General features: G+C 44.5%; 2 protein-coding genes across 3 annotated transcripts; one reads left to right on the forward strand and one right to left on the reverse strand.

Annotated features, from left to right (window-relative positions):
- The first annotated feature begins 2,489 nt into the window (after nt 1-2,489).
- Nucleotides 2,490-6,101, forward strand: LOC111664407 (parvalbumin-like EF-hand-containing protein). The gene is made up of 5 exons (XM_023418982.2): nt 2,490-2,514; nt 4,308-4,434; nt 4,565-4,700; nt 5,096-5,211; nt 5,553-6,101. Exons 2-5 carry the CDS (start codon nt 4,329-4,331, stop codon nt 5,594-5,596), a joined length of 402 nt encoding a protein of 133 aa, XP_023274750.1. The 5' UTR covers nt 2,490-2,514; nt 4,308-4,328; the 3' UTR covers nt 5,597-6,101.
- A 497-nt stretch (nt 6,102-6,598) lies between these two features.
- Nucleotides 6,599-9,289, reverse strand: LOC147818412 (uncharacterized). Of its 2 annotated transcripts, none has more exons than XM_087177302.1 (2): nt 9,009-9,289; nt 6,599-8,773 (listed from the first exon to the last, which is right to left on the reverse strand). In XM_087177302.1, exon 2 carries the CDS (start codon nt 7,295-7,297, stop codon nt 6,740-6,742), a length of 558 nt encoding a protein of 185 aa, XP_087033428.1. In that variant the 5' UTR covers nt 7,298-8,773; nt 9,009-9,289; the 3' UTR covers nt 6,599-6,739. The 2 variants fall into 2 exon arrangements, with proteins under 2 accessions (XP_087033428.1, XP_087033429.1); XM_087177303.1 differs by having other exon boundaries at nt 6,599-7,795; nt 8,627-9,289.
- Between the last annotated feature and the right edge of the window lie 1,831 nt (nt 9,290-11,120).

Below are 11,120 nucleotides of genomic sequence, written 5' to 3' on the forward strand. Positions count from 1 at the left end.
TCACATTTTGATTGTGGTGCTTCAACTTGAGTAAATGTTAAAATGAGTGAAATGATCCTTTAAACTACATCATAGTATTACTCACAGTTTCTTTTCAGCAGACGCTCCCATCTGTTCTGGTGCAGTCTTTCAAAGCAGCTCAAGAAAACACATGCGATCACTGGTTGTGCTTCACTGACGTTTCGACACACGGTTGCTCTGATCTGTAAAACACACATCTGCTGTGTTTCATACTCAGCATTGAAAATCTGTTTTACACTCTGGATTCAGAGAATCTCTGACAGAAGTGATGAGGGCAGACTGTGGTGGTCTGAGGCTCAGACACAGCTCAGATGTGCTCAGGTTGGAATCTGATTTGAAACTCTCTGGATCAATACGCAGCAGGGATCAAACTCAGAGTCTCACAGTGGTACAGGTTTCAACGGGCCTGTAGACATTTTGTTCTTCTATAAATAACATCTCCAAGGAAAAGATTAGCACACAAACACTGTAAAATCCTTACAAATATCAACCCCGGCTTCCCGGGTCGTGCCGTACTGTAGGCATTGTCTGCTCTGGCTGATCACTGATCTATACACAGTTGCCCAGAAGTGCTCATACCTTATTTAACGCAAATGTTAGCACACACAACTGAGTTATATAACAGCCCTATTTCTCTCTGCCAGCTCTCTGCCCTGCAGAACTTTTATGTGAGTGTGTGGCGAACATGCGGCAAACCTGATTACCTGCTTGTGCTGATGCTGGCAGGGAGCTGGGACTGTCACTCTGAAACCAATCATCACTGTGAGGGTGATGTCTCATCAGAGCGGTGACGATGTGTGTGGAACAGACTTCCCTGGAACAGCTGAGGTTCTCGGCCTCCGCCCTCCTCGCCTTTGACCGCCTTTGATGGGTAGCTGCAGATGTTAGGGGTCAGATTTAATAGTTGTCTCTGACATAAGGCTGCAGGAACAGACTTCTACTGGGTGTTCTGCATCTTGGAACATGCACAGTCCTTCCCACGTAGCCTAACATGTCCTGAAAATAACAGTATATCCTTGGAGACTTAGTCATGATCCTAGAAATAAAAAGCAGTGAAAGGCAGCGTCAGGTTAACTAAATGGAGAGAAGAGAGCAGCAGACATTTAGGAGGAGACATGACCAAAATTTTCTTAAATACTCAAGTAGCTGCCAAGATTTTACACATACAAGACTAGCCATGCTAACTGCTCTGTGAGGCAGTAGTCCTTTAAGCTAAATGCTAAACATTTTCACATGCTGATGTTTAGCAGGCACAGCATTCATCATGTTCACATTCTTAGTTTAGCATGTTAGCCTGCTAACATTTGCTAATTAGCAGTACAAACAAGGAACAGCTGAGGCTGATGGGGATGTCATTAGTTTTGCAGGTCTTTGAACATAAATCAAAGTATTGTACAAATTAAAGTTTTGACCATGGACTGTAAAAGAAAAGATGGCTATAGCCCCAGTGACGTCACCCACAGGTTTCTGAAGAGCGGTTTTGAGGCTCGGAGTTAGCTGCGCCTCCATTGTTATCTTGCGTGACTCCGCCCCTGAATCCTAGCTAATCCAAAAATGGACAAAGAGGAGGGGCGTGTCTGGAGCTGGGATTTCAGTGCATGCCGGTTTGGGGCAAACCTACGACAGAGAACCACAAATGTGACCTGGCCGGTGGTGTGTGAGGAGAAGTTAACGGAGAGTCAGTAGGATTCATCCTCTGGGGAACATCTGAACGTCTGAACAACATTTTATGGCAACTGATCCAACAGTTGTTGAGATATTTCAGTCTGGACCAAAGTGGTGGACTGACCAACAGACTGAGAGACTGATATTACCATCCCAAGAGCCATGCTAGACTTAAAAACAATTATCATTGCATATACAGTATAAAAACAGATATAAATATACAGTAGCTGGATGGATAAAAAGAACTTCTTGGTGTCAGTCAGATCTGACTCTATCTTTGCTGCAGACTTTCAGAGACTCTGAGGTCCTGGCAGAGGAGCAGTGTGATGGCTCAGGCTGGATTTTATTCTCCTGTAAAGCTTTGAGCTGTTTATTTGAAAGTTAACTTTGAGAGAAGAAGCCAAAGGTCCTCCGTTGGAAAGATGATGCCTGGATGATGAAGGACTAACTGAAAAAGCTGCAGATTATGTTCGGCACTGATATGTAAAAACAGCAGCTATTGTTGAAGTGGCCGTGAAGAGGTGGTTGAACTATAACTGCAGTCTTTAGTGATTTATGAAATCTGACTGCGCTGCTGCAATCAGGAACAACTTGTACAGCAGCTTCCATGAGTCTGGATGCCAAGGCCGGCCTCTGGTTCAACCCCATCAGCAGGCCTAATGTGTGGACTGTCTACAAGACAGGAGCCAAGACTTCAAACGAGAATGGCTCCGCCGGGGGGGGGGGGGGGGGGGAGACAGGTGCAAGGCCACTGGTGGTTACATCCTTCCTGTATATAAGAGACAGATAGAGGGGGAGGGTCAGCTGCACCGGGAGGCCTTGAATCTGGTGAGTACTGGACAGGATATGTTGGAGATGGGGATGGATCTGTAGAGTCAATAAATATCTAGTAATGATTTCCAGTATATTCTCAGAGCTGCTTCGATTGATGTTTAACTCGTTTTCTTTCTTTTTTTTTGCTGTCATGGTGCTAATTTTTCAAAGTTGTAAACAAGCTGTTTAGAAACTGGCAGACTGAGAGCGCTGGGGTTTGGTTTGATCTCTAGTGAAGAAAAAGCACATACTCATCTTGATGAGACAGTTCTTGAAGCGCAAATGATGGAGTAAAAGTTCAGGGGGAGAGGGAGAAGAGGAATGATGAAACAACCTGTAGAAAGGCAGCAATCTTCTGCTTTAAGATGAGCAGCTTCACAGGCTGTTTACTCTCTCGGCTGCTCTTTACACAACCCATTCACCACGGACTCCACATGTCCATGCTGATCTGCAGTCCCTCAGAAACACACCAGTTTCTGTGTGGCGTCCTCTGAGGTGACGTGTCCTCTGAGATCAGCGCTGACAGACATTATTAAGATGGGGGGGGGGGGGCCCAAAAATATCCATGACCTACCTCAGCATGAGTAACCCCGCTATGACTAATCACTTAAGCAGGTAATTGAGGTTGTATTGATTTGGAGAGGTGCCAGTGATGATTAACAAGCCTCTGAGAGAAATTAGAGAAAGAAGAGCCACTTGTTAGAGATTCATTCAGAATGAAGAGGTAGACACGGTAAATGTCAGCAGCACACAGCTGCCTGTCAGCCACTGTTGGGTGAAGCCCAGCATGTGCCTGATGACTGCATTAACATGAGGAGTGGGGGGTTTTTTGGGGTTTTTTTTGGACAATGCAGCAGGAAGTACTCAGCCCCTTTATTCAAGCAGCGTTCAAACAGCAAAACTGGAGTGGAAAGATACTCTCAGTTGAAATATAATTATAAAATATTTTGAAGAAAACATCTTGCATTTTGTAACTTTATTTTTTAAGGTTAGGTGAAAAATAGGAATAGAAATAAAGAATGAAAGACAAAAGAGTGAAGTTAGTTTTATCTGTACAGCCTCAGGAGCAGATCACTGTTTTTCTGAGAGGGCCGTGTGAGTCAGTAAAACATAAGACACTATCTATCCTTCGACCCTTAAGTCAGATGAGGACAAAAGAGATTCAGATAAGAGAAAGAAAGGAAAGACAAGGAGGGCTGAAGCAAAACACACAGATGAAATGAAGCAAAGAAGGAAATAAAGGAAATGGGGAAACAAAGGAAGATTAAATGCATAATTCAACATTTTGGGAATTACTTTCTGACAGAGATAACGCTGGAGCCAGGAGCGTCTGCGAAGCAACCACTGCTTATATAACCCTGTGTAAAGCAGTGAATTGTTGTGTTTACACTTTGGTTTTTGTGCAGATAAATCAAACGATATCTAATGTATTAATGTGTCAGACAGCACCTAGCAAGATGTTTCCCTCTGTTTCCAGTCTTTGTGCTAAGCTAAGCTAACCCACTGTTGGCTGTAGCTTCATATCTAGACAACAGATATAAGAGCAGTACGGAACTTCTCATTTAAGTCTCAGCCAGAAAGCAGGTAAGCATATTTCCTAAACTGTTGGAGTCTTCTTTTAAGGCTCAGCTCATGTTGGGATGTGAAATCTTATTATGAAATGTTACTAATAACTGGCAGCGTGTAATCGTAACATAAAAACTACAATATCACCCTCAAAAATTCTGAGTAAATATGTGTAATAAATGTTAGACTTTGATATCAGTGTCATCAGAAATGTTCTGATGTTCTTCTCTCCTGATCTCCAGGTCAAAACACACCTGCAGAAGATGGAGGACGACTTCCGGCCAGAGGTGAAGAAGGTGGCTGTGGCTATGGGCGCTTCACTCACAGAGCAGGATATAGACCGCATGCCACGGGGGATGAGAACACAGGGTGACACTGTCTGTGTGTGTGTGAGAGAGATGGCAGTCACACATTAAACAGTGACTGCTATGATGCTCACATGTGAGTCATGACGATGACATCACTGCCTGATGTCATCGTTTTATTTGATCCTCTGCAGGAAACTTCAACTACAGCAGGTTTCTGGAGTACATGAGGCAGTTCAAGACCTCGGAGCAGAGAGAGGAAGCCATCAAGAAGGCCTTCGTGATGCTCGACAAGGATGGCAGCGGCTACATAGAGTGGAACGAGATCAAGTACGAGCCCTACTACTATCTAAAGATAAGGCTTTAGTTATCTTAAATTTTTCTTATTGTCAACAAATCCAATAAAAAAGGTGAAAACCAACTTTTAACTTCTGTCTTTTTGACTTTCCTGAAGACTGATGGCATAAATCTGTAAAATCATGTCACAAATTGTAAGTAATTTCCTCAAACAGCTGGGTAATGCCGTTTTTTTTTTTTTTTGCCAGGAGGAAATAGTGGTAGGGGACTATTTTCATTGGTGGATTAATCCACATATCATGTCCATGTCCTCCTTTATCTTTTATCCCTCATTTCAACCAAATAAAGAAGAGCCATGACTCCTGGACTCCGGATTGACATGTCTGTGGAAGTATTTTACATGGTGGATATATTTTATCTTCTAACAGGTACATCCTGTCCACTGTACCAACTGCAACGCCGTCAGCTCCTCTGTCTGATGAGGAGGCCGAGGCCATGATCCAGGCTCTGGACACTGATGGAGACGGACGCATTGACTACGGAGGTGAGGACCTTTTCTCTCAGATTTCACACTCTCTGATGCACTGACCTGCAGCCGCCACTGAGGGTCAGCAGTTAGTAACTGTTCACATATGAGAGAGAACTTGGCCACTCCCCTCAGCCTTCGCAAAGCCTTTGTACAGTAGAGAAACGGAGAGACCTTTTTAAACCGTCTTTAAAAGCTATGAGCTCAACATGATGCAAATGTGCAATCTTAATATCAACACTGGGGCTGTTTTGAATTTGTTATCCCTGTGTGAATATCCAAAATGAACCCTTATACACAGCCCCCACCTTCACCTCACATCTGGCTCTTTGTGTCCCCCTCCCTCCCCCTCCTCGCAGAGTTCTCAGACATGGTGAAGATGGAGAAAAAACCAAGGAAATAGAGGTCACACGGTTCATCAGTGTTCCACAGTGTTGTGTGGAACGATGTGTGTGGAAGATAGAAGAGGAGGGGAAGATGGAGAGGCTCCACACACCTGATCTACCCCTCCTCCACCTGTGGATGAAGACCTGAGGGAGAGTGAGGATTGTTGCTGTTAGTACAGTCTGCTAAAAGAAGAAAAAGAGCAGAGGTTTGTCCAAGTCATTAAAACTTGGTGAGTGTATTGGCTGACCACTGTGTCCAAAACTAATACTTAATAATTATATAATTAATTGGGTTGATGATTGTCTTTTTGATACTTGTATATTACCAAAGATCCAGGACAGTCTCCTTCTTCTTTTTGTACTTTTCACGGTGCACATTGGACAAAATGAAATAAACGTAGGCTTAAAAAACAGTAAACGGTCTGATAATCAGACTGAATTGTCTTTTGGTTTCATTCATGATTTATTCACACTGGTGAACAAATGAAATATGGGTTGTGAGGTGTGTAAGTAAGTCTGTCACAGTCGGCTGATCACCTGATTGGACATCATCTGAGCGTACTGGCTGATGATGTCATCTAAAGCTGGGCTGACTCTACAGTGTAATACATTATAATATAACATAATATAATATAATATAATACAATATAATATAAAAATAGAATTTATTTGTATTTATTTATTTATTTTATTTTATTGACTGAGGGTCTTGAACATGTTTGCTCCTCTTCAGTTCGTACTGGTCTCTGTAGTCCACCCCTCCCAGGTGGACTACAGAGACCAGTAGAGTGTCTTAGATGGGGAAGAGAGCCTGAGTCTGCCGCTGCCTCGGCTCATACACGAAGAAAGCCTCTGCAATCTGGTCTGGAAGACTCTGCAAGAAGTTCACCACTCTCCTCCTCCTCAGCTCAGAGGCGTCCACTTCTCCCTCCTCTTCCTCTGCGTCCTCAGACTCTGCAGTGGCCTCCCTCCACAGACGGACTAGGCAGCGCGTCCGTCCGGTTCGTTGGTGTCCTCCATTTGTTTCTGATCTTCCTCGGAAGCTTCTGAAAGAAGTGCACAATGTTCTTCTTCTGCTTCTGCGGTGCTGCACAGTCGTCGTCCCCCTCCAGCATCCCGCTGAGGGTGCTTATCACCCGGTCAGACATCAGCTGAGCACACTAGCTGATGATGTCATTGTACAGCTGGGCTGTCTCCTGGAACCTGTTGGCAGCTGACTTGCTGCCGTGGACCCGTAGGACCAGACCCATCCCCCAGGAGAGAGGGGGGAGGAAGAAGAGCCTGAGCAGATGTTTCACAGCTGCTTGACAGAACAAATGCAACTGCTCAGCTGGACTGATGGGACTGGAGGACAGAGGACTCAGGGCGCTCATCGGCAGCTGGGAGAAGCTGGACAGTTTCTCCTGCAGAGCGACCTTCACCTCCATCGCCATGGAGTCGACTCGTTCCTCTGTCACGTCCGTCTTTTTGCGTCTCAGTGGGAACTTCCTCGATTTCTTCTTCTCCTGACATATGTCCTTCACGCTGTTGGCCACGATGTCCAAAATGTCAGAAGCAACAGAGTCCAAGCAGGACAGGCTTGACCTGTGTGGACTGGTCGTCAGGCTCAAGCTCTTCGGGGAAAACAAGGTCAAAAACCTGGCAAGAAGACCCTTTAGTACCTGGAGACAGGAACCACTAAACTCTGACAGGTCGCTGCTGACCTTCTCTGAGGACATGCGAAACAGGTAAGGCTTATATTGGTGGCAAGGTCTCTCAGGATCCTCGCAGACTTCCTCTCTTTGTCCTGATGGCGACTCATGCTGTCAGCGACGGCGAACATCACTTCTCGAGTCGCTGTTTCAAACATGGCGTCTACTTCCTGCCTCATCTCTTATATCGACCAGAGTCTCGCCTGCTGTCACCAAGGCCTTCATGGCAGCAGACATGACCTCTGACCCTCCTTTGGTCTCTGTACTGTCCCGGCTCTCAGCAGACTGCACATGAAGACCCTGGTTCAGCAGCTCCACTACATCTCCCAGCATGCTCCTGACTGACGGCTGGGAGGCGAAACTGCCCAATGATTGGACCAGGGGGTTTTCGGTGATGCTCTCAGAGTCCGACACTCTGGACTGGTCTTCGGGCCCGAGCTGAACCTTCAGAGCCGGGGTTAGCAGATGCAGGACCAGCTGGGACACCACCCCGATGATCCTCCCAGACACCTGAGCCAGGTGAGGCTTAGACACAGAAAAAGATGTAAGTATCAAGGTATCAACAGTAACAGTGACAGTGATTGATTTGAAATTGAGTTTTTCTGTGTTTATGAACAGCTGTTGAACAAATCAATCAGTTTAAACTCAGAGGGACTCTCCACCATCCCGTCCTGGACGCCCTGCCACTCTGCGTCCTCCAGGCTGCTGATGAAGGACTAACAGTAACAGTTAATAATAAATAAACAATAATAATTAGATTAGTCCACTTCCTTTGGCTGAGGTGTTATACAGCCTGATGGCAGTGGGAACAAAGGATCTCCTGAACCTCTCTGTTCTGCAGTGCAGTGAGATGAGACAACCAATAAAACAGGTGGAAGGGCAGTCAGTGTCAGCTGCTGTTTGTCTGTATAACAATACACTCAGTTTCTTCACAATCTTTTCAAAGTCCCGGTGCTGATGATGAACGACTGGAATGTTACTGTCTCGATTGCACTGAAAGCACAAACTGTTCCTCTTCTCGCTCCGAGTCCAGGTGTAAATCCCTTTTTTTCTGTCTTCAGATTTTTTGCAAAATAAGAGTAATAATTTATTTTGAAAGGGTCTGGCAAGAGGGAGGGAGAAGCATATGTCTGCATAACGAGACTGTTTCTCTACTTCTGTAGTGTGTGTGTGTGTGTGTATGTGTGTGTGTGTGTGTGTGTGTGTGTGTGTGTGTGTGTGTGTGTGTGAGACCATTCAAAAAAACTCAATATTTCAACAAACTTATTGTTTCCAGTTCATTTTGTCATCAGTACAACAGTCACAATACTGATGATAAATGTTGTGCATCTTGTTGTGTTGTTGTAAATGTCTCACACTGATGGAAAGTGACGAGAGATGCCTCTTCTTCTTCTGTGGTGGTGCACTGTCGTCCCCCTCCAGCTGCAGAACCCTGGCTGAGCCATGAGTATGTGTTGGTATTGAGGTGTTTTCATGCTGTTACCTGCTACAGCTGCGACTGATCTGAAAGCAGATTTAGCATTTAAGCATGTTAGCTAACAAGCAGCATGTTAGAAACTTGAGTCCAGTAGTTTGTGTTCTTGCTTGTTTTCTTTTCAGTGAGGAGGTATCTCCTTGTACTCTGCTTAACAACATGTCAAATATTATATTTTCTGCATCGAATGGTCATAAAATGTGATCTGATCATCTAAGTCACAAAAAAAGTAGGTGCACCCTTGGATTTAATAACTGGTCGAACCTCCTTTGGCCCCAACAACCTGAAACCAGCTTTTCCAGTAGCTGCTGATCAGAGCTGCACAAAGTTCAGGAGGAATTCTGGACCATTCTTCTACTTCAGCTCAGACAACTTCTTAGGATGCGAACAGCTCTCTTCAGCTCAGTCCACAGCTTCTCTGCTGGATTAAGGTCTGGGCTGGGACAGTCTTCGTCTGAAGTCATTGTGAAAAGGAAACAGAGGCTGTAGACACAGATGGAGACCGTCAGATTTACTGTGAGGTGATGCACTGACTTATTCTCACCTCTAAGGGTCAGCAGTTAGTTACTCTTCATGTCTGAGGGGAGAACAGCACGTCACTCCCTTCAGGTTTTTACAAAGCTGGATCATTGATCAACTTTTTGTGAATAGAAATGAAAAATACCAGCTGCTTCCTCTGCTGTTTGTTTTTATGATTTGATAAATGTCAAATGCACTATAATCATGATGTTAACACACGCTACTGTTCTGTTGTAGCTGTACAAAGTGGCACATGTTGTCATGGAGGAATGAGAGCCCACATTTTTTTAATTAACTTAAGAAAACACAACACATCAGACAGTAAATCCTCTGAAAACTGTTTCCTTTCAACTGCTTTGATGGGAAATTTATCCAACATACAAGCTGACAGTCTGCCCCTCTCCCCACATGCATTCACTTAAACTCCAGTCAGGAAAAGGCCTCGTCTTTCAGGCTGGTGGCTGCACATTACCAACTGCAGTGTGTAATTGTAATGTCCCTAATGCCAGACATTTTGGCAGCACTGCAAAGTCTGACTCATGGCTTTGGTAACTCCCTAATGCAGCCCCCACACCGACCACATCGCGCCATGCACATCTGGCTCTGCGAGTCGTCCCCCCCCCCCCGAGCTGAGCTGAGCTCTCAGACGCGGTGAAGATGGAGAAGGAGCCGATGAAATAAAGAGGTCACCTAGTTCCTCTGTGTTTTTACAGGGAGAGTGTGAAAGACAGAGGAGGAGAGGAGGAGAGGAGGACGGAGAGGCCCTGCATACCACATCTACCCTCCCCACAAAACACTCAACAGTCAAGGGAGTGTGAGGACCTTGGTCATGAGGAAAGTTTGATAAAAGAAAGTGGAACAAAAATGATCTGCGGGAAAGTAGTTTGTGGTTCCTTTATTGCCCGACTGTCAGGTCTCCAAAACTCACGATTAACCTTGATCTGAGTGTGTTGCTGCTGTCATCTGAAAGCACATTCTCACTACAGCAGCACACTGCTTTAAAAAAGAAGCACGTACATGAATTCAATAATGACAGTTTTTAACTTTTTGCTGCATCTGAGCTTCTGTTTCCGAGATCCTGGATGTTGTAAACAAGAAAGTTTTGGTGACACTTTCAAATTTGCTCTATGTGTGGTCAGGAAATGCAAAGCAGTGAAATCTGCACGCCCTCTCCTCATTGATAATAAATATATGGTTTAAGAAAAGGATACAACTACTACAACTACCACCATAACAAGCCAACCAAAGGTCTCTTTTAGGGAGATACCATTGTCAGTGTAATGTCTCATTATGTTTCCCTCTATGCACTTTCTTCTGGGTGGGGTCGGGACAGGGAGTTCTGTTCTGTGAAATTGTTCAAATAAATGTGAAAACTAGAATTACCCCCTCGTGGTCGCATGCCTCTGCCGACCTGCCAAGCTGGAGGAATTATGGTCCCGATCTCTCCTCCCTGAGTTACAGCATTTAATGATAGGTGTTTTTGTACAACATTATGATGTCACAGTTAAGTTTGGATATAAAATGCCATGACTTCATTTCATCCTTATAGACATTTGAGTTCAACTGTGTCATAATTAGTGTTTGAATTTGTTAGTTATGGCCAAAAAAAATGTCTTGTGAGGTCACAGTGACTTTGACCTTTGACCATTAAAATGTAATCAGTTCATCTTTGAGATTAAGTGAACATTTGTGCCAAATTTCCCACAAAGTGTTACTGAGATATCTCATTCACAAGAATGGGATGTACAGCTGGACAACCCAAAAACATAATGCCTCTGGTCCTGGCTGTCGTTGGCGCAGAAGAATAATATAGTATTCCAAAAAGAATAATTTTTTTTACAATTATTTTCTGAAAAA

Source organism: Seriola lalandi, unplaced genomic scaffold (assembly GCF_002814215.2).
Source record: "Seriola lalandi dorsalis isolate HSWRI2012SDOR001 ecotype SW California unplaced genomic scaffold, Sedor1 jcf7180002054585, whole genome shotgun sequence".
In the NCBI taxonomy this organism is placed as follows: domain Eukaryota; kingdom Metazoa; phylum Chordata; class Actinopteri; order Carangiformes; family Carangidae; genus Seriola; species Seriola lalandi.